This window comes from Numida meleagris, chromosome 18, assembly GCF_002078875.1.
Source record: "Numida meleagris isolate 19003 breed g44 Domestic line chromosome 18, NumMel1.0, whole genome shotgun sequence".
Taxonomy (NCBI): Eukaryota; Metazoa; Chordata; class Aves; order Galliformes; family Numididae; genus Numida; species Numida meleagris.
Window position 1 is genome coordinate 6,324,156 of NC_034426.1, and position 23,484 is coordinate 6,347,639.

The 23,484-nt window shown below is 43.8% G+C and overlaps 1 protein-coding gene across 3 annotated transcripts; it reads right to left on the bottom strand.

Annotated features, from left to right (window-relative positions):
- Positions 549–22,833, bottom strand: SLC6A4 (solute carrier family 6 member 4). Of its 3 annotated transcripts, none has more exons than XM_021415942.1 (14): positions 22,317–22,833; positions 15,659–16,274; positions 14,831–14,965; positions 13,901–14,120; positions 13,335–13,473; positions 12,811–12,945; positions 10,905–11,008; positions 10,085–10,212; positions 9,633–9,745; positions 8,731–8,862; positions 7,548–7,647; positions 7,089–7,189; positions 4,946–5,113; positions 549–4,236 (listed from the first exon to the last, which is right to left on the bottom strand). In XM_021415942.1, exons 2-14 carry the CDS (start codon positions 16,119–16,121, stop codon positions 4,162–4,164), a joined length of 2,013 nt encoding a protein of 670 aa, XP_021271617.1. In that variant the 5' UTR covers positions 16,122–16,274; positions 22,317–22,833; the 3' UTR covers positions 549–4,161. The 3 variants fall into 3 exon arrangements, with proteins under 3 accessions (XP_021271617.1, XP_021271618.1, XP_021271619.1); XM_021415943.1 differs by lacking the exon at positions 22,317–22,833 and adding an exon at positions 17,898–18,081; XM_021415944.1 differs by lacking the exon at positions 22,317–22,833 and adding an exon at positions 17,025–17,832.

Consider the following 23,484-nt stretch of genomic DNA (forward strand, 5'->3'; position numbering starts at 1 on the left):
CCCTTCAAAACCATCTTTTCTGTCGGTAGGAGCTCAGCGGTAGAAATGGAGACAGTCTTCATTTTCATGATCTCAAGTCAAAGTCTAGACAGAGTTTGAGTTCATGGGACATTATATGTGTACTATCTCCATAAGTCAACTAGTTTCTCTAATATTTTGTTCCTCAAACTTAGTAATGAGGTAAAATGTCAGTACAATTAAATGCAAAACCGGCCAGTTAGAGACCTGAAGTGGAATGAGCTTCGTACTTACTTCAATTGGGTAGCTAGGCACTTAATCCAAGTGTTGATGATTTGGGTTTTGATGTTCTGTCTAAACAAATGTCGTGTTGGTTCTTCTGCTGGAGTAGAATGAAAGCAGAGTATGTAGCAGTGGAAGGGGTTCAAAGAGCAAACAAAATACTCTGCTTTTTGTCAAAGGGGCCGTGCTGGTGTAGTAAACTGGACTGCTTTGTCTTGAAATTTTTATCTTTGCTCTAATAAAAAGGGATCTATTGTAGGCCAGCCTGAAACTTCCCATAAGAAAGAGGCACAAGAGACATCTACAGATGGGTTATGATTATTAAATTTATTACAATAACAGTTTACAGTACAAGGCACATACTGATAACTTACAATCAGCTTGCAACACTTGTAACTAAACAGCTGCATAAATTAATACAGATGCATCCATGTACAAGTTGGAGGGAATGCCTAATTCTGTACAGCTAAAACTCCAGTTTAATTCCTGCTTGAAAGGCAAACACGTTCCTAACTTACCAATTTCATTAACTCCTTTTTCAGTGTTCATTACAGAGTGTGAGGTGCACCAGTATGGCAGATAAGCAGAAAGTTGAGGAGAAGGGATTTCTTTGCCTCTAACACTTGGAATTGCAGTGCAGCCCATTTGGTATCAAAGTAACTATGTTTTGGGGCAAAAACAATGTCTAATGTATGGCTCCTTGTTGAGCTACCTGATATGTGCTGGGTACTCTCACTGCTTTCAGGTGGATATGTAAAATCAAGAAAAAAAAGAATCAGTTCTGAAAATAAATGAGACCAATGTCATTTTTTTCAGTCACTCCGCTAAACAGAGAGAACATGAAATGAACGTAGAGTAAAAAGATTTAGAAAAGCTTAAACCAATTTGCCATCTAAAAAGAAACGGGAACTGAAGCACCTTGCTAATTCAGCTTAATTAGAATGAAAACATAGATGATTTTCATCTTTCTGTTAGTCAGGAAAAGAGAACTTGTTAGTTTACTTAAGGGCTTCCTTACCCCTTGTTCCCATAAAGACCCCACACTGGATTGTCCTGGTGAAAATGAAGATGTAGAATGGAGATGTAACATCACTACTGATCTTCGGGGCTGTTTCTGACAATACTTTCTGTCCTGTGGCTTTGCCTGTCTGCATTGCTTTTTGTAACTATCTACAAGTGATGTCAAAAACTTTCATCCCTCTCAGTACATCTGTAGTCAGGGAGCATTATTTGGATTTTTCCAGCTCAGAAATTCAGACTGAGAGAACCTGGGGCTTCTTGGCTGACTTGGTCCGCTCGAAAAACATGGCTTTTCTTGGGCAGCTCATCAGTGTTCTGTGCTACCACCACCCAGAGAGGCAACGTGTGTGGCACTGTAGTGTCTTAATACAAATTACAGGTTCATCTTTTGCCATTTACAATGCTGTTACAAAGGAAGAACGTGTTGGTAGTATCGCACACGAAGTAGCAGTGATTTTAGCAGTTACTACTCTGCAAATTATTGCATTAGGAACAATGGTCCCAGCTTCAGTTTGTTGGCAAGGGGCTGAAGGAGAAACTTCGGCTTTGATGCAGATAACGGTGATATTTAATGCAGCCAGCTCTGCTGTACTGTCACCCTTCTTAATAAAAGGCAGCAGAATGTCTGTTTGAAGGGACTTTTGCAAGTGGATGTGCAAAAATTGCTAAAAGTTGGAGCTGTAAGATTATTTTTTTAATGAGCCTAGCAGGAAACAGTATTGACTCTGGCAAGAAATCTGTCAGTAAGATGTATCTGTTTAAAATAAGCATGTAGGGGGAAAGATACCTAGCAATAGTTGGACACCAGTCTGAGGAATGGAGGTGTGTGGTATTTTCTCTTTTATTTCCCACACTTGATACTGAATACAGACACTGTCCATTTCACACTGACATTTCATATGTATTTTTTTCAATGAATGTACTCATAACAGAAAAGTTTGTTAGGAACAATCAGTAATTTTCTCTGATTGGCATTTTGAAATCTTAGTGCACATCTAGATGAACTTCTCTTTTCCCCACGACAAAGACGGTTTTGGAAGTAGTTTTCAAATATCCTTGAGGGTTAAACTTCAAAACTATTCTGTACGAGTAAGCATCCAGTAAGACAAATTTATTATGTTTTTCTGGTGGTGATGCAAGAACATACTCCCTTTTAAAAAATAGTGCAGGAGGCCTTTGTTTGTAATTTGGAAAGAGCAGTCCTTGTCCCTTCAGGTTATTTCCTTGCTGGAAGTTGGGACTGAGAGCTGAAGATAAGGGAACTCAGGTCAGTAGCTGCAGTGGAAGTGAGGTGAATGCTTTCAGAACGCAGTCACACCACCCTGCTTTCCTCTCGTGTGCTTTGTACCGATGTCAGCTCTTCAGTGGGGTTCTCAGTGCCTGCCACTATGTGTGCATGTATAAGGTTGTTAATTTTAGCAGTAAGTTTCCTAAGTAAACGATGAAATGCAAAAGAGGCTTTTATGCTCTATTTAATCCTGCTTTTCTTAGACTTTTATAACCTATGTGGTAGAGTGAAAATGCAGTGTCTTTACATAAATGATGACTGCTCAGGTTTATCTAAATTCCCATCTAACTACAGCAAAACTGTTGTCCTCCAACTGATTTGGCAGCGACAGTCAGTCTGAAGGGCAGTTCCCATTGGAGGCGTATGTACAGATATTACATGATAAGGTTAGTACATGCATGGAGGTTAATTTGTGTATCGGTGCCTCAAAATTTAATATAAATAGTTCTGATCAGCATCTCTCCTGATGAACTCAACTTCTTGTTAAAAAAAACTGTTATTCTTCAGAGTGAAAACCGAATGTATTCACATAAGAATAGGAGCTAGTAAATCTTGGCAGTAGGTTTGCGTAAACGTACTTTTGTCAGCCAGCCAAAAAGGTTGTTCTGAACTTGAGGTCTGTACTAGGAAACAATAGAAAAAGCCACAGGCTCCGGCCAATCTTAGCTGTGGGACTGAAATTTAAAAAATAAACAAAAGAAAAGCAGATCTGTGAGAGTCCACTTTTTGGCATCTGAACTCAAAGTAATTCACTGTTGGTATATAGTTTCCTTGGGAGTAAATGCTCGGTCTGTGAGTACAAGGATTTTGTGAATATGTGGCTTAGTTGTGAAAGCAGAGTAACGAGTGCTAGCAGCTTCAGTGCTTGTCCAGTGACCCACGAGACCTTTTTGTTGCTTGACTGTGAAGCCTACATTACAAACACTGGTTTTGTGGTATTTGTTAAACAAGAAACAACAGAAACGCATGACCTACAGATGAAATGAGGAGGAGGATAACGTTACCAGATGTGCATGCTGATTTGTGCAGAGCTGTGTATAGTGCTGCTCAAGATTGCTTCCTCTCCCTCTGACGACTCCACTACAAACCTAGGAGTTGGAGAACTGACTAATTAGTTTATAAAACCCTGTGTTACTTGAGTAATGTATGGCTATTGGAAATATTTTTGTATTTTTCAATGTAGTTGAAGCAATTAGAACCTTAGAAGCGAATACAACATTGCCCAGTACGAACGATCACATTGAGGAAGATACAGGAGAACTGCCACAGACTTGAGATTCTATACCTAATCCTACCGCTGCTGCTCGTCCTAGAGAGGCTTCTGCAACAGCCCCGGTGCCCATGCGTGGAGCGGTGGTATCCTCACGCACGCAGACATCCTCGTGTTTCCAGAATGAGTTGGTTCTCAGGTCAGTCTGGTTAGAAGTGCACGGCAGGTTTCATTGAATTGCTTGGATGGATGTGCTGGAGGCATCATGTTTCCAAACGCCCCTTTGTCAGTGTCAGAACCTCTGCAGAAAACTCATCCCGTTGTTATCTCAGCTGGAAACATAATTCCTTGGGTGGAAAGTTCGATTCTGTGCTTCCCCTCTCTCCCCAGAAACCAGGTTAGCTTAAACCGCATTCATGCGGATGTCTCCAAAAGGAATTTCTGTGGCTGTTTCTGGAGTAATGCTTTTCAGAATACGCTGTTGGAAAGAAATCGGTATTAGAAGTTGATTCATTTTATAGGTAATAAATAACATAGCAGTCATTTGGAAAGCGTTTTGAAATAAAAACACAACTGGTTTGAGTTACACTTCTTCAGCTAGAAGGCAAGGATGTTTCAGGGTTATGGTGTCTTCGCACTCTGGTGCTGTGGAAGTGCATGCTGTTATTCATTAATTCTTTGTAGTAGATATAATCTGAATCAAAGTTTGACGGCTGTCATATTAATGCCTTAGGAATTTACTTGGGTACTCTGAGTTTGTTGAACTAATTCTCTCAGAACTGGTATTTACAGGAACTTATGAGAAGTCCCAAAAACGGCATCACAGGCTGCCATGGATTCATGGCAGAGAACCCTTATTAAGTGTGGGACAGAAAAAGAAACTTGTTCTTGTAAGCACACCCAAGGGAACCCATCTGTCTGTGGCTCACGCATGTGTGATTTCGAGGGAAAGCTTCCAGTTCACCAGAGCAGAAAAAGAAACACTTGATTCAGTAACTGGATGTGATTGTATCTCAGCCCCCTCAGCGAGACCTGAGAGCTTTGTAAATCACTCCAAATGGGCAAAAGACAATTAGCTGTTAGCGAGCTAGGAACAGACAGCCCAGGGCATCAAATCCTTGAAAAAAATAACACACAATACTTATAGAAACCACTTCCTAATGGACGCAGTAGAGCCTACTGGATACCTCCTTAAGTGTTCCTGGAGTGATGATCAACCGATAAACCATGTAGATGGGGATACAGATGACAGAAGAGGTTCCTATGCAGTAGCCCACAACTGTGGTCCAGTAGGGATAATCGTAATCAAAAAGCCGTAGCTTGGGGGGGTTGGACAGAAAGCTGCAAGTGACGAACTGGAAAGGAAACAAGAAAAGTTTCAACATGTTTTGATAGCACACGCTGTTCCTTCAGGGAACTCTCTGTCCCAGCATAGAACTGAACTTACAACAACCAAAAACCAGAGTAGGACTCGAGAAGGATTAAATGTGTATTGCTCCTGAAAAAAATCTCAAATGACACGATATAAACTAAAAGCTTTTAGATATCCAGACTTCAGGAAGTTTAAAATTGCTCAGGAACTTGAGGGTACAACCCAAGCAGTAACTGAAAGCCTGGAATTGCGGTCAGACATTCCAGCTTTGAACACGGCATTGTATTTTCTTGTTCATTTGAATTCTACAATTATTGCACTTGTACACTCTGAAGTGAGTAGGGGGAAAAGCAATCCGTGGTGTAGCAATTAAGCAATTATGTGGGAAGAGAAGGAATTTTTCTCTCTAGGACACATCTTAATGATTCCACTTTTGTTGTTCCCGTTGTTGGCTTTCTTTCCTGCCTTTGACTGTTTCAGAATGATGCATTAAGAAATGCTTCACAACAGTTTATCGCTCATTCATATCTGCTGTGATCATTTCCTTGCTCTATAATCTGAGCGTGGCTTTTATTTTTGTGTATAATCAAAATAAAAGGGGTGGGTTTTTAAGGTTAGACAAACATTACATCTTCCACACGTTTTACGGTGCGCCTACGCTCGTTGTATTTGTGTCATTTTTATCAGAGAGCAACTTCCTTAAGGGTCCCGGTCCCTAGGGAGGGATTCATGGAGTAAAGCACTTCTGTGTAATTCCAGGATTGTCTTCTGTGAGGTTGCACCACTGCAGGGTTCGTGCAAAGCATGCCTACATTTCAGTGCTGCTGTTATGTCTTCCCCATCCCATGTACTCCCAGGAGGAAAACATCATATAATTAAGTCTTACTCAGAATTTGATTCATTTTCTTTATTCTGCTATCCCTTCATGATTGTGCGATTTCTTGTGAAACAACAAATGCTTTGCAGCTGAATGCTACATGAGTAATGTTGGTGACTGCCCTCGAAGGATCTCTGAATTTGTTTTTTTTCCAGATTAACATCAGAATATCAGGAGTACCACTGAAATTTCCACAGTGAAATAGCACAGTGCCTTCTGGGCTTTCCTTATTTGAGTTTAGCTTCCGCAGAGAACACAGATAGCTCTGCCTAGTAACCACAGCACCAAAGCAGTTTGCTTTATTTTACTGGTTCAGGATCACAAAGAGGACAGTAGTTTAAAAACCATTTCTGGCACAACGCTTTTATTTATAACCTTTTTTTTCCTTCTTTTTCTGTGGGTAATAAAATAAAAATCTGTTAGAGATGCATTGATCATTACAGCAGAGTTTAGAATTCACTCTGCAGGTCTTTGGTGCTCATAAACTCCATCTTGACCAGCTCTGCTCCCGGTAACAATTGAAGATAGCATGAACTCATTTGGGATCAGGAAATGAACACTTGATGTTAAAACACTATCAATAGCACTGCCAAGTCAAACATTGGGACAGGATTTCCAATCCCGATTTATAGATATATGAAGGTTGCAATTAACTGCTGTAAATGCTACATGGGGTACTCTGAAGTTGTCAGTCAGCAGATACTGGGGCTGTGTATTTACTTATCTTGGGTTTCCTCCCAGACACTGTTTCATCACCATCTTTTATTTTCTGTGGCAAACATAAACCAACAAAACAAAGCTTTGTCCGGGGCATGGGTTGGGGGGGGAAGGAGTTATTCTAAACCCAGGCTTGTTTATTTAGCTCATCTACAAAATCCCTTGACATTGTGATTTAGTAACCGGACCTTGCAGCATTGCATTGATTTCTCACTAATTAAGCATTTTTATTTTAACAAGAATTGTTACTGAAGAGCTTCCCAAGAAAATTCTGAAATTAAGCTTTTAGAGGTCTAGGGAACTGCATTGTTCAGTAGTAATTTTCTTGTACTGAGAAAAAAAAAAAAATAGGAAGAAAACTCACCAGGAGGAAGATGGGACTGACTGCCACCCAGCACACTCGCCAGTACCAGCCCGGGGTAAAGCCCAGCATTTCTTTCACATCGTTGCAAAACTGGGTGATGCCTGTGGAGACAAGTGGGAAGAGAGTGGTGACAGCAGAAAGGAGTCCTTCGTGTACAGATGTGCACAGCAAGGCAGCACAGGGCCCACCCTGAGGTGCTGCTTTGTTCCTCTGAGTGTTGACTACATGGAACCCTTAATTGTTCTGAATGACCTCGTTACTATCAGATGTCAGCGTGCTTCTCTCAGCCATCAATAGTCATTCTTAGGGGTTTGCTTAGCAGTAAGTTGGGGGGGGGGGGGAGAAAAGAAAGAAAAGCAAACATTTTCCTGAGACAGGAGTGATCTTGTGTGCAGACCCAGAGGAAGCGCCGCTCAGTGGGGCCTGGCAGCGTGGTCAGTCCCGCAGCAGTGCACGTACCGTAGAACCAGGCCACCGCCACCGCTTCCAGGAACACCACTGTTAGCACAGCTGGGCCAGTGGCATATTCTTCAAACAGCTTCACCACGTACGCGCCTCCCTGCAAAGGAGATGGTGCTGTCAGTGAACCGGAGATCCAGGGGTGGAAGCCCCGGGATACTGCTTTGTATTATTGCCTTCATCTGAAGCAGAATGTTCACAGATGTGCAAGTACTCCTGCACTGTGACCTGTGCAGTCCTTGGCTGTGTCGCTCTTGCTGTGCGTGGACGTAGTCCAGCAGTGGGGCTGCCATGCAGAAGAGCTAAAACTGAATCTCATGGCTGTTCTTGCTGGATTTTAATAAACAAATGGGATCTGGTGCAGTGTGACATTTTGCGTGCCTCCCGTGTCTCCTTCCTCCAACCTGAGTCATAGCTACTGAACAGGAAACAAATAGGGTGTTGCTTTGCTTTCTTACCATTTGGGATACCTAGGACCAGCTGGAGGAGGAAGACTTTGTGTCTCAGAGAGGAACTACGTCTACTTTTACAGTAAATGCTCTCAATGAGAAGAGGGTTGTGTGTAAATGAGCAAGTGAAGTGAAACACCACAGGAAACCCGTGTGTATTTTCCTTGTCCCTTACAGTCATTGCTCTCATAAGTCAAAATTTTGCTTTCTGTGAAAATGAAATCCCACGAGCCGTGAAGCGACGACGTAGGGGTGAGAGTCGGTGCTTTCCAGCCCCATTGGATGAGGAAGATTCAGGTCATTTGGCAGAAATTTCTGGGGAGTGGTCCAACAACAGTCAACTACAGCAATTTCTCGTGGATAATTTTTTGACCCTTCTTTGTTTAACGCAGTACAGATTTCAAACATTGAGGAAATGAAAATAACTATCCATTATTTTTAAACATGGAGGTTGGGAGAATGAGAAGCAAAGCACACACACTGCGTTGAAGCATCCCTGCTTGCTGACTTAGCAGCTGGAGCAGCAGCTCTGCCAGTCAGGATTTGCAGCAGAGTTTTGCTGAGTTGCAATACGATGGCTTTGCAACGCACTTCTTAGTGAGAGATACTGTTCACGTTTAGAGATTCAGCCTGACTTCTTGAATCTCTTTTTAAACAAAAATACGACCCTCTCCAAGATGTCATCCGCAGGAAACCGCCAGTGAGGAAAGCTGAGGAGGGGGTGAAATACTTACAAATGTCAGGGTTGCTAATGACCCCAAAAAGCAAACGATGATGAGACCGAGGACAAAGAATTCCCTGCGCTTGCTCCAGACGTGTGGGAATTCATCCAGGACTCCAGTAATCACTCCCTCTAGTCCTGCAAACTGAAAAGCATGGAAAAATCAATGGGAAACAGAGGGCAGTTTTACCTGGAAGAGGAATTGTAGCCATTGAAACACTGTGCTTTACTCTTCCTGTAGAGTTGGTACAACTGCTATTCAGAATTTTTTCAGAATTTTTTAGCTCTTTAAGCAGGGATTTAGTCTTCCCATATCAGTAGGAAGTGCCTATCATCCAGAGGAAGTGCTCTATTACAAGTAATAAGCTGCTGTTAAGTATGAAGTGGCTGAGCAGAATTAAAATTGTGCAATCAGCTGTGTTGAGCTTTCCTAGAAGGAGCAGATTCTCAGTCAGTAAAAACAGGCTCGTGTGGCAGTTTTTTTAGAAGAGCTCTGTTTTGCAGTGCTGTTGAGGAAGCTTTCTCCGGTTCCCACATTTTAAATCCAATTAGTGTGAAAGAACATCAAATGGGAATTTATTCATTGATTTGTAAGTTTATGAGTACAGGACAGAGGGAGCCCGTAAGGCTGCGTTCAGCCAGGACTTCATGAATCATGTGCTTTAGCTGTGCTCCCAGGTCTGCTGCTATTTATCACAGTGTGACTTTGACAAATCATTGAATCTTATTTAAGCCTTCGTTTCCCCATCACTGAAATTGGAGTAAGAGTTCCTATCTTACAGAAGGCACATGGAGATACTGCACTAAACCCTTTGGTGACAGCGCTGTTTGTAATTCTGCTCCTCCTGCTGCTGGCCGGGGTAAGGAATACACCAAACATCATTCATCCACCTCTCTCAGGTATTGCCTACTCACCGTGCTGTCTAATCCCAGCGTGAGTAGCATCAGGAAAAATATGATGGCAAAGAAAGTTGAAGCAGGCATGTTTGCAATGGCCTCGGCGTAGGTAATGAAGAGCAGGCTGGGTCCTGGTGTTAGAGGGGAGAAGCAGAGAGACCTGTCAGTGCTACTGTGGGGAGGAGAGGTGGTTCCACTGTGCTGCAGAAGAATTCTCCCCCTGGCTTTGTCCCACTGCGCAGTTAGAACAGCGCTGTGGAGCTGCACGCATGACTTCTATGTGCTGGCGTTACGGAATAGTATTTTAGCTGCACTGCACATATATAACAGTGCCTTTATCGTAAAAGAAGACAGTATCCTGAATTACGTACCAAATATTTCGCAGAATCTTATCCACTCATTCAAGTCATTAGGTCTCTCAATGTAGAATATACAAATGCATTCTCTTAGAAGTGAAAAAGTTAGCCTACCCATGTCTTTGGCAACCTCCGACACATCTTCGTTCCTCATCTCGGCCATGTACCCCAGCACAGTGAAAATGACAAAGCCGGACACGAAGCTAGTCAGGCAGTTCACGGTGCTGGTAACCAGGGCGTCTCTGCAACAGAAGACCTAACTCACATCAGGGAATCAGCATCTGCTGGGCAGGGTGCTCTGCTACCGGGTGGGGGCACTGCTTGGGCTGCACTCTGCAGGAGTTAGGGGAACGCAGCGGAAGGAGCAAGGAGTGGATTGTGGAGAACAAACAACAACAAAGCAACTTCTCATTGTTTTTCCTAAGGAAGAACTTCAGACAGGTTGTAACATTAGTCTGACTCGAGATTAAATGCTGGGTTTGTGCTAGTAGAAATACCAGACTTCTATAATGATAGGAATTGCTATAGGAATATTAAAGAAAGAAGGAATTCTTGAATTGTATAAACAGCATTTTTTTTTTAAGGAAACAATTACAAATCTCCTTTCAGCTCAAGGCTCTGAAGTCACACCCTGGCTGACTGCTGAGATTCAGCAATTCTCATCTGATTGTCAGGAGGCTGTGCCATTTTGTCGTGGTAAGGTTTACATCTTGGCCTCCTTGCTGTCATTGGTGGAGACTATTTCTCTTTCGGGTAGGCACTACAGGAAAAATGCTTGAGCTTGCAGTTTCTTTGTTCTGTTGTGCTGCTGTCTGGTTTGTATGTATAAAGGTCTGACAATTCAGTGTCTTTCACCAGCACTGCTTCCCTTTCATAAACACCAGCGCTTACATTTTTAAATTCAGTTTTACACATAGAATGAGGTAGAACTCACTGGTAGCAGTTGTTATGGAATTTGTTGTAGCTGGCATAAGCCAATAGGACCCCAAAACCCGGGCCAAGGGAGAAAAAAATCTGAGCTGCTGCATCCACCCAAACCTGAAAAATGATAAAGAAAAAAATATGAGACAGATGGGATGAGTTTGGCAGATTCAGAATATCACATAGCTGTACAAAGTTGTGTTTCTCGAGTATGCTTATGTTCTAGTCCTGCTCTAATAATGTTTTGTAAAGAAAGTATGTTGGAATTTGAGTTTTTTCTTGAGGTTTGAGAGAGGTGTTAATATCTACTATAGTTTGCCTGTCTTTGCTGTTCTGGTTTTCATTGGTGATGCAGTTAGGATTTATATCAAAAGAACTTACCACGGATAAAAAAGCTGTTGTGTTTCCTTGCACACTGTTGTAAGTACCCACTTGTGACAGCATTGCAGATTAGTTCAGTGATTTGCCTGTGCTCGGGTTACCACAGCTTCTGCAATGTGTGGAAAGCTCTGCCCATGGTTTTGTGGTGGTCTTGGCCCATCTTTCTGTGTGTGCTGTGCAGTGGCCCAGTGTTTAGCTGTGTTCCTCCGGGCTGAGATTCTTCCTGGGCACACAAGTCGCATTTGGCAGTGTGGATGCAGCCGTAGTTTGAAGGACTCAGTACAGCTTTGTTGTAGCCATGATAGATGCAAGTGTGATGATCTTGTGATGAAAAGCCTGTTGTACTTGAAGAGTGGCTGCCTTAATGAGTGGTGTTCCTAAAGTGCTAATATCAGTTCTTTTTCTGAAGGTGAAAGTCCTCATTTGTTTATCCTCTTTTGATTGAAGCCTGGAGTTCATTACCGCTCATTTCTAATACTCTCTGCCATCGTGTGAGGCCATCCTGTATCAGCCACAGACAGAACTCCGTCATCGTCCAGCACACACAGATTGTGATCTGCTGTCCTCACTTCAGATACACCCAATACAATATCAATGCCCTTTATTGCTTTTTCAGAAGATGTGGTCCCTTATTGAAGATGCTGCTTTATCAGAGACTGGTGTCTTTTCATTTCCTCTTCATTCAAAACTCTCCATATCAGCTGGGGAGCAGCAGACTTACAAACATTAGAATTTTTAATCTTTGTATTTGTAGTATTTATTGCTTTGGGGTTCTTCCATCACTCTCCCCACTAGAGAGTTTCTTACACAGGGACTTCAGTGCAGCCTTCAGCCTGATGGACTACTTGTCATCCACAGAGTTCGGAGATAGTGGAATGGGTTGGCTTTTTTTTTTTTTTAGTTAGCTCAATCTTGTCCTCATTCCTCCTTTCTTTTCAAATGTTGGTGGGGTGTGCAGACTCAACTGATCCATTGCTTCTCCAATGCATTTGCCCATGTCCACTCATCACTGAGTCATGCTTTAGTTGGCAGCTAAGGAGACCCTCCCTGGGCTTATCTGCCAGAGCGTGTCACAGGATGGAGACTTTAAATTTCAACTCTGATAACTGCAGACACCACTGGGTGTGGGAAAGTCTGCCCAAGCATGTAGTGATCCCCTCACCATCAAAAGAACTGCAGCTAATCCAGATGGTAGGGTTCGGTACATGTACTTTGCTCAGTGTGACAGCAGCAACCATCGTAGCTTCTTGCACAGTGCCAGGCTGTTCACTATTTCACTGTTAGTTCAAGCTAAATTCATGATGAACTTAAATAGCAGAACAGAACCAGGAACCCCATCTAATCTTTAAAAAATATCTATATAGTTACAGAAAGAATAGAACGGCTGTTTAAACAAGAGCACAATGTCAGGCTTTTAACTCCATGCTGAGACAGCTGCGTAATCGAACTCTATGCTGAAAGTACACGCTGGAGTTTATACACATGGTACACATGCTAAAGGCTACAAGCGAGTCCCAACTATTCTGTAAGGTTCTTACCTCGGTGGCCAGGAGTTTCTGCCATTCAGGTTTCAAGTAGTAGAGGACGCCTCTCCAGGCACCGGGCAGAGTTGCCCCTCTCACTAGCAGGATAAAAAGAATGACGTAAGGGAATGTGGCCGTCACCCACACCACCTGCAAGGGAGAACATTGAGATAGTGTTTGCCGTGGGTAGAAAATTAAGAGATGATAAGAATTTATGATAACTTTCAAATGATAACTCTTAGCTTTTACAGCATCTTCATATGAACTTCTCAAAAGTTCTGTAAGCAGGCAGATTGCACATAAATATCCGTGCTCTCTCTGTGCAGGGTTGTTCTTGTGCACAGAATTGTGTCATAACTTTTTGTTACGTATTACTTGGATAACAGTAGCAGTCACTTTGCAGCAAGCGCTTCCCAGATAGGTGAGGCTACAATCCCTGCCCTGAAGACAGTCATGGATAATTGTCATGTCAATTGGCTCCTTTAGAACTTCTGCTAGGCTATACTGTACCAAGTGATTTGTCTTGCTTTTGCATTCACCTTGCCAGATGTTTTGACCCCTTTCCAGATGCTGAAGTATACAATGATGAAGATTAACAATAAACAGAGGGTCAATTGCCAGCTAATGCCCCCCAGGTCATCCAGCCCATTGGACCTATGCACCTGTAGAACTTGGCGGCTGAAAGAGGAAAGAAAAACACAGTGTAGATATTTTTGTAACAAATATGTTCAGTATGCTTTGAGCAGTCCCTTACTGTGGTCTGAGCATTACAAGTAGTCCTGAGGCCTTGATAATTAGACTTCAGAGTCATACTATTTTGGTTTTTTTTTTTACTTACTAGCCTGATATTAACAGTGCACCAGTGATGATAAATGGTTTAAGTACTGACAGTTGATAATGGCCAGACAATTAGGAACTTAGAATCTAAAATACAGAGGACCCTCCCCCACACCCTAAGCTTACATCCCCCTACAGGTATTTAGTTACTTGAATAGTTTAGAAAAGAGTACCATTACTAAAGACCTCTGCTTCCCCTCCAAAGAAAAGCTCCCTACGTGTTCCACCATTCTGTCTGATATTACTGTCCTCACTTACATGCACTTACGTATAAAATTCTTCTGCAGGAGAGATGGAGTGCAAGGCCCAGCTGATGTTGTCCTTGCTGAAGTAGGTAGTGCAGTTGCCTGTGTTCCATGCGTTTTTGCAGCTGGTCCATGGCAGCTCCGTCGTGAAGGAGGACACGAGGTAGTAGAAGACCCACGCCATGATGGTGTTGTAGTAGGAGGCTACATAGAGGTCTATTACACAGATGGCAAAGCCAATGCCTAGTAAGGTAGGAAACAATTACATGAAGTGAGTGTAAGTTAGGCCACAAAAAGGAAGGAATTGGTTATTCACATCACCCACAATTAGTAACCGTGAAGCCAGCTCTGCAAGAGGTACACGTATCCTGTCATGTATCTACAACACTGGAATTTCTTGTGGCTTCAGAAACACTCCAGTTCTGATTCCAAAAGAACATTCTTAATCAAGACAATATAGGCTTAAATAGTTCTTTTTTTCAGCTGCTCCTAAAATTTGGAATTTTGAAACTGCCATCTGGTACTGTTAGACCAGACCTCTGACACTGGGAGCAAGAGTAACAAATGCATAGAATAGATCCCACTACAGTATTTCTGTTTCTGTAAGGAATCTTTCTTCTTTCCTGTTCTTAATTTTGCCCTGGATTCAGTAATTCTGTACTTATTATTTTCAATAACATGCTTTTTTTTTTGCGTTTTTTTTTTTTCACTTTTTCCAGCTTGAGTCAGAGCAGCCTCTGTCTAATCAGAGTTGTGTGACATACGTGTGCGTGAATGCACACACACATCTGCAAGTGTATGTAAAGCCTTACAAAAACTTGCTTTGTAAAGCCAAAATTGTGTGTAGAACTAGCCTTATTTTGCTCTATGTTATTTTCAGAAAATTCATCTTTATAGGAAGATCTTACAGTTATTCAGAAAGTTCTTAGTAATTTTCCATTTCCCTTCATTACCTTTGAATATAGGACATATTTTTCTCCAAATTGAAATACACCCGTTCCTGTGGTACTGTCCTAATGCTAATTCCATATAGAAGAGAGGAATACCACCAAAGATGGCCATAATTGTGTAAGGAATGAGGAATGCTCCTGCAAGAAACAAAGCAGATCATTATAATGCTTCATAGGACTTCTCTTCCACTAGTTTCAGCATTCCATAAACAACAATTCCTTTTATTCCCCAGGAAAAAACGCATATCCCCTCCCTAGCCAGTGTGCCACACTGAGTTACCATGGGATTTCTCACAGTTAACTGCACAGCAGTGTGAATAAGAAGCAACAGTCAGGGCCAAACTTCTCATGTTTCTGTAACAAGCATAGATGGGATTCACAAAGACTGTACTGCCTCTACAGTATGAGATGAGATACAGTAATGAATTTCTTTGGTAGAATGCCTATATACATCAGAGAGGCAGAAGTCTTTTCTGTCCAGTCTCTCCTTGAGGAGATTGACATGTTGGCTGAAACATCGGTAAGTGTCAGTCCTAGCTTTCCTGGGGAGTGTTTTGACAAGTTGGCTTATCTGGTTTTAAATACTTCTTGGGACAGGGCTTGAATCTTCTCTCTCAGAAGGTTACTCTGCACCTAACCAGCCCTCAGCTCCTAGCTGTTCTCAGTTTTTATATCCTATCCTATGGTTTAGGTTTTCCAGTCTGCTTGGTAAGTAATTAAATTCCTGTTACTCGTGTGTCGTCTATGATATTAAAATAGGCCACTAAACGAATTCATTAGTAAGCAAGGAAGCTGAATATGAAGGAACAGCATACAGAACTGGTCACTGACCTCCACCGTTTTGATAGCATATGTAAGGAAATCTCCACACATTTCCCAGATCCACTGCATATCCAATGACAGAGAGCAGAAAGTCAATTTTTTTACTCCAGGTCTCTCTGTCTTCCAGCTCCATCAGCTGCTGCTGGCCCTCTGCTCCACACGTGGTGGACGTGGTGGTTGTGGTGGTGGTCGTGGCTGCCGGGGCAGTGCACTGCGCGTCCTCCACCTCTCCCATCCCATTGCAAGGCACGGAGCTCTGAACTGCCGAATAGCCATTTGAGATCTGAGCTGCCTCTTCTTTATCTCCCTGGCTAGGATGGACTTTATTCCCATCCTCCGTGAGCCGTAGGGCAGATTTAGGGTTCCTGATCAGAAGTCCGTTCTCTTTACAGTCTTCTCCTTCGTTACAGTCTGAGATACCTTTCTTGGAAGTCAGCGGCTGAGTCTCATTGCTTGTTGCCTTTTTTTCCATTTTTCCAAGATTTCTCCTGCTCGCTTGCAGACAGACAGCAGCACGCAGTCCCCTCAGCTTATTTTCCCACGCTTTTATTTCTAGCGTATTCCCAACGCTCTCAGAATTCCCCTTCCATATTTAAATCCATCAGACTGAAGGCACAAACACCATCTAAGAAAAGAAATGCATTAAAAAAAAAAATCTGTTACAGAGCTTATTGATGCTGGTAACGTTCACGTTACCATTTGGGCACTTTCTGCGATTAAAATACTTTTGGAAATAGTTAACCATTACTGCATGAAATATGAATTATTTAGCAGATAATCCATTCAGAATTGAACCAGCAGAACTCTAAGCTGCGTGCAGAGAAAGGAAGGAAGCAATCATCCTCTCCTACAGCTGCGGGTGCTGTGCCTTCCAGCCTCAGGCAGACTGGCTGGATCTTATGCATTGCTGGACAACTCTGATGCAGTCAGGGTCCTGCTGGCTGCTGGTACCACATCAGCCCTCTGAGCACTGCTTGCACACCCAGGGAGGCCGTGGTTTGCACAGATGAGGATGGTGCAGTGTCTGGCTTGTATTTTCCTAAGATCGTCCTGTGATTTCTACCAGTAATCTCTGTATTCACCCAGTATTAAGAGAAAAGAAATAATTAAATACTTCGATAACAACGGGTATACAAATTACATTTCATGATCATCTTTCTTTGGAAATCCCACAGTGCCCGCCACGTTTAGCAGCAGATCTGGAAAGCTTAAATGAAAGTTTGGAAAGTTCTATCAACACTAATAAGGAGAAAAAGAAAAGAAAAGATTTCAGTCTGGTTGGTTTGAATCAGAAGGAACTAGCATCTGGGTCTGTTTAGGACAAAGCTTGACCCCGTGCTGCATGACTCCTCAGAGAAATAAAGGCATCTCTCACTCTGTTTGGGTTCCAGCCCCGGGAAGGGCAGTGGGTGCCGCTCCTACAGCAAATCCCAACCTTGGCTTTACCTCCTCTCTTCATATGGGCTGGAAGAGTAATCCAGGGGAAACAAAACAGTCCAAAATTAAAAAAAGAAAGAAAGAAAGCAATTAATCGTTCTTTGAGAATAAAAAAGAACTGTGGTTCTGTGGGTCATGTTCTGTTTTCTGCTCGTTTGTTCAGGTGCTGTAAATCCTCAGTCAATGAAACATCAACACAGATCCTTTGTGCTACAAGCGCCCCGGGGCATCAGCCTCGTTTTATGGCTTGCAAAGCATTACTCCATCTACGTGATGCCCCCACACAGTAAATGATGATAATTGCATCTCGTTTTTCCTCTTCAAAGCATTTTTCACCACAGTAAATATGATTGCAACATCCCGAGCGGAAGAATAAGCATTATTTCACTTTTAACTCTTGGAAAAACTGAAGCAGGGCGGGAATATTATTTGCTCATTGCTGGAATTTGCTCATTGGCAGAGCTATTAAAACACAGGTTTTTCCCAGCTTTCAGTCTTGTGCAAAGACTGTTTGCTAAGCCTCTTTGCAAGCAAGCAGAAAGGAAAGGAAAGTTACCGAGCTGCAGAGCAAGCAGGACCACCTTCACCAGGGATGTTTTTGTAACTTCCAGAAATCTCTGGGTTGCTTACACTTACTTTCCGTGCTTACCCAGATAATGTTGTTTTCACCTTATAGCAAGCAGCGTACCATTAATGTTGGATTATTACCACAGCAGTACTTTGCTACCATGAGTTAATCATCACAAAAACTGAAGCATCTTCAGAGCTCCCTAGAAAAATACACGTCAAAGAACAGTAATCTCTGTGTTACCTGCAGGACTATGAAGACTGAGTGTCTTTGGAGTCCGAAACCTTCCCAGTGTTCCAAAAGAGCCTGTGTAGATGGAAACCGTCCCCCCACCACTGGTAGCAACAGAAAAATCCTAGGAAAGGCCACACCCAACCTTTCTCTCCATTGTGTATGGCATGCTAAGCGTAAGACAGGAATATGGAAAAGTAACCTGAGCCCTTCTGGACTTTAAACCTCTTACTCATAAGTGGGAAAGCAGTAAAGGATGTTGATTTAACTGCATTATCTGTGAGACTGAATTTTCCATACCATTGACTGTATTTATAAAACATTTTCTTTCTGTGCATAGATACTTTTTGGCACGTCCTGAGGGGAGTTTGTTGAATACAGCGTTGGTTTCCTGGATCTGTGACAATCGAGATTGTCGCCTTATCCAAATCTAAGCTCCTTCTGCAGACCACAGGAAAGAAACATCACTTCAGTTGACATATTTTCGTGGAATTTTCAGTAGTTTGAACCTCAGCTATGCGTTGTGACTTGTGAACTTTGAGGGGCTTCTGCTGGAATTTGAACTATTGCTTTCTGAGTGTAAATTCCAGCTCACCAGCTACCATGGGAAAACCCCAGAGCTCTGCAGTGGTGTTCACAGAGTTGGCACATGGAAATAGAATCACAGAATCATAGAATGAGCGAGGTTGGAAAAGACCTACAAGATCTAGAACCGTAAGATTTTACTACCCTTTAAAAAAAAAAAAAACAACAACAACAAACAGCAGGAGAATGTACGCTGCTACAAAGAGTGTTGACAGTGGGAAAAGTAGAGTTCTTGGAGTTGAGAAGTAGGCTAAGATTGGTAGGGAAACAGACAGGGGAAAATTATGCTAACAAGGAAGGACTTTGCCCACTTTTGCCCCTCATGCACCCATCTCTCTGCAGCTGCAGGACCTGCAGGACACACTATTGTAGTGAATAATGAAAGGAATGGCAGTTTATTACCTATTTTTTTTTTATCTGAGCTGTTGCAAAGGTTGCTCTTACATAAGTACCTACTGGCTCCTTATCACCAACCTAATTAGTGCAGAAAGAAAAAAAACAGAAAGAGCGCACAGAGCTGGAATCATGGAACCACAGAACCACGAAGGTTGGAAAAGATCTCTTAGTTCCCCGAGTCCATCCCCACCGTGCCCACTGACCACAGCCCTCAGTGCCACATCCCCACAGTTCCTGAGCACCTCCAGGGACGGGGACTCCCCCACCTCCCTGGGTACCCTGTGCCACTGCAGCACTGCTCTTTGAAGAAGAAATTGTTCCTAATATCCAACGTGCTCTGCTCGGAGCAGCCCTGAGACGCCACTTACATCTGCTGCAGCCGCTCTGGGCTAAACTGGGCAGAACTACTACAGCTGATAACTGAGGCTATCTGCTTTGTGGAGCTTGGCTCAAACCACCAACGCAGTTCACATAAACCAATTTTTAATTACATGATAATTTTTGGTTGCTCCCACTCAGAGCTAAATTTAAGCCAACAGTAGATGCCCAAAGCCAAGTCCTTTGCCTCTACCAAAGCAATCCCAGAGGAGCATCCCTGTCCTGGGGTCCGGATCCCTGCCGAGCAGGGAGCCACAGAGTCGGGCATTGCCTTGGGTATTCTCGAGGCACGCAGTGACCTCTCGTGGCAATGTGGGGATCCCTGTTATGCTCTGCTATGCAGTAAAATAAATCTTCCCAGCACATTCATACAAATTTATTTCTCAGTTCACGGTAGTTTTAAAGGAGAAAACTGACTCTTCCTAGAGCGAGGAGACTACAGCAATTAGGTTGGGCTGCAGCAATCTGAACGCTTCGAGGGAGGCAAAGCCCAGCCCCTGGAGTCACCTGGAGAGCACTTAGTGAGAGGTGGGGCTTCCTGAATTCCTCAGCACATGGCTTGTTCGGGCCATGCACAGCTGCAGGAGTCATCACAAATGAGCATTTGCAGTTCACACCACTGCAAAACACGTACCTTTGCATGTATTTTCCTTCAAACAAATCATTTTCTTTTTCGGTGTGCTGATTTTTGCAACCAGCGCTTGCTGGTGTATTGCCACCGCCTGGGTTACAGCTGCATTCCTGCAGGAAAGCCCCCGTTAGTGCCATCCCTCTGCCTTCCTCCTGTCCACACACACCTGCAAAGAGTTAAACTACGTGGAATCCCAAGACAAAACGCTGATCTGTACTGCTGGCAAACAGCATCAAGGCTGAGATGATTTCTGCTAACTTGACCTAAGCTTTACTTCCATCACAAAGTATAGCAGACTGTTAGAATTACGTGGCTGCTTGACTGCACCTTGCACCACGCAAAGAAGATGCAGCTCATACAGGCAGAGGGATATAAGTGGAAAGATCCAAGGTACTGTTCTCTCCAGTGACCTCAGCTATTCCCAAGGTTTAATATGGGTAATATGTGAAAATAAGGCTTGAAAGCGATAGTACTGGGGGAATATCAACTCGGACTGTGAGTCTTTGTCACACTCTCGTCCGTGTTTCAGCCTGAAGTTAAGGAGCCAGCGGGAAAGAGAGGATTTACCTGGAGGAATTCATTGAGAAGAGAGACACTGTGGTAGTGGGAATGCTGCCAAGCTGCCAGCCGTCATTTAAGGAACAGAGAGGGGAGGAAAACGCATTTTGTGGTTCGAGTGTCCATAAGTAGTGCAGGGAAACAGATAAGCACAGAGGGAGTGATAATCCTTTTGCATTCTTCCTCCAATTATTTATATCATCTTGTAGGAAGAGTTGAGCAAATATCAGCAAAGAAATAGAGCAGCGCTCTGTAACCCCGCTCTGCACAGGCACAGTGACCTGCTCCACAATTCAGCTGAACGACCGTCTGCATGCTCAGAGTCTGCACCTAGATGCCAGCAGGCACCTTCTTGTGGTTGTCATCTTTTTGTCTAAAGAAAGCAAGGAACCAGGCACCAGTTTCCAGATGGGTGCTCAGTAAGGGCTCTCTCCGAGCTGCAGCCCCTCTGCCAGGGCTCTGCTGACTGCTCTGTGAGATGCCTGTCCCACAGGCGGCTGCATTGGTGCTAAGGACACAAAGTGACACGCCAGCAGAGCTGCAGGAACACAGCTGTGGAGGAGAGTTAACACACGGGCATCGGATGGGACACAGAGCGAGCACTTCGTTAGGGTTCTAATGCCATTCCTAATGAAAACTCAGCAGTTCATCTTTCCTTGGAGGGAAGCGGGAAAGAGATTAAATACGCTGCTCATTTCCACGTGTGGGAATAAATGTGGGGCTTTTATTAAATTTCCAGTTTGGAGGCAGCGTTTCCTAATTTGTGTAACAGTTTGAAATTCACCACCCCCTGTTCAGTTACAACACGGACCACAGCACTTGCCAAACTCACAACGTACTCTCCAAGAAAACTGCGGTCAATCCACCACCCACTGGAAGCACCAGAAGATGAGAGGGCTCCCCATTAAAACACCCGACAGCTCGCAACCCACACTTAAAACAATCCACAGACATCATGCTGCAAAGAACCCAGATCCCATCAATGCACTGTCCTCCTCTCCTCAGGCTTCCTAACGCACCAAGACGTGCCTTCCTCGAGGCGTTATGCATTCAGTTACGCTGCACTCCTCCCTTCACTTCTGTGTCACAGTGCAGACAAACCCAGCGAGCCAGTTGCTTTCAGCAGTAAACTTGATCGACTGTGCTTACATTTACAGCACACACCTCAGATCCATCACTCGCAATGAATCTGTCCCATTGACTCAGATAATTTGCTACGCTGGAGCAGTTTACCTTTTAAAATACAATTTCTTATGGTTACTAAAGTTTCCTTTATTCTTCTGAAAAAAATAACAGCTAGCAAAAACTTTTTTTTTTTTTGCTTCAGATTCTGCTTCTTTTCTCTATTTCTCTTTATAGCTTTTCTTTTTGCAAATATTATATAACCCCCACTTTAATAACACACTTAGGCGACGGCCAAACCTCAGGTTTCAGACTGCACAGCACAAAGCTACAAGCACCCGAGTCCCCGCAGCCATGAGTGCATACAAGTGCCTGAGCAGGACAGGGGGCATCTCACAGAAAAGCAAGAAAAGACACGACCAGTGTAAGAGCCAAAGCAAACGTTCACCCCGCATCCACACCTCTATGGTTTTGCTTTATGCAAAGCTTTGTCACTTGTTCTTTTTGACTCTGCTTTAACTCCGAGACCTTAAAAGTTAAAGATGAAACAATGAACATATATATATATATATATGAACTATTTTAGGCTGCTGTTAGTATTTCAGATTTTAGAGACAAAGTGAAAAGAAGCAGTGAGAAGTCCAAGTGAACGAAGCTCCCGTGCCTGCCTGCTGCAGCAGGACGGCTGCTCAGACACCACCCAGCAACCTGCCCGAATTTCAGAAGGTGCCTCTCAACAGAAGCACCAAGTCTTCCCTTACCTGTCCTTCTGCCAGCTTTGCAGTGCTTTCCTCGCAGTTCTCCGCGCCCCAGGAGCCTTCACCCACATCTGCTGCAGCTCCCGGCACGCAGCCTGTGTTGCAGCACAGCACCTCGGGGAGCTTTTTGTACACCAGTCCCCCTCACATGGTCTGATTTGCAGATAATCTGCTGCCAAAGAGCTCTTTAAGAATTTTTGCGTCACTTTGGCGAAATAAACTTTATGTTTCACCAGGGCTGCAGCTCGGCTTTCCTCCTGGAGGTGGGTGGCTACGTTTGAGCGGCTGGAAGGAGCGCGGGCCAATGGAGGCAGAGGGCGAGGGGAGCGGCTCGGCGCGGGGCAGCGGTGCTGTGACAGCTGTGACCAGAGGTGCAGGGACCACGCACGGGACCTTAGTGCTGCTTGCAGGTGGCCCCGTGCGGGACGCGGAGGTGGGGAGGACAGGGATGCATATCATCACAGTAAGAGCTCGGAAGGAAGAACGTTACTGCTCCACACTGATAGCGTTTTAGTGAAGAGTAAGAGGTTTTGTTTGAACACAGCAAGCACAAATCCTGTAGGAAGCGTTGCGCTGCATCCACGAGGGGATGCTGCTCATCCCACAGCCCCTCCAACCCACCCCGCTCCCCGGCATTTCTTCCCTCCTCAACCTTGCGTTTTGTTTACAAAGGGCCGTGAATCACAGGTCAACGACACGGAGCCATAGGTTGGTTTGAAAAAGAAAGGGGAAGAAGCAGAGCGGGGACAAGCGAGAAGAGTGAATGGTTCCAGCAGCAGCGCTTTGCTGCGAGCGCTCGCCAGTTTGTAGAGACTTGTTCCAAACAATTAAACGGGGGGGGGAGGGGGAACACAAAACACACGAAACTGTTCGAAATGAAAAGCCCCGGGATATAATTAGCGCGTTCCTCGTTCAGGTCCGCTCTCCGTAGCAGCAGTGTGTCACTGGCACCATCACAAGGATGGCTCCGGTACTGCAGTTACAAACGCGTACCAAAACAGATCGTTACTTCCCATTAATTCTTGTGGCAGTGCATTACAAAAGTTTCGTCAGTTAACCTTGTTGCCTTAGATATTTACTGTTCTCTCGGTGGAAATAGTGACAGCAAGCTCATCTTGTCGCGCCATACCCGCCTGCTGCGCTCCTTCCAGTACAAACACCTTGGCTCATG

Bases quoted from the DNA above. Each gene is read 5' to 3' on its own strand.
- SLC6A4 (XM_021415942.1), bottom strand. From the start codon at position 16,121: ATGGAAAAAAAGGCAACAAGCAATGAGACTCAGCCGCTGACTTCCAAG. The intron at 14,966-15,658 runs GTCAGTGACCAG...TGTTTCTTGCAG, and splicing joins ATGCTATCAAAACGGTGGAG to GAGCATTCCTCATTCCTTAC. The intron at 9,746-10,084 runs GTAGGCTAACTT...CTCTAACACCAG, and splicing joins GGAGGTTGCCAAAGACATGG to GACCCAGCCTGCTCTTCATT.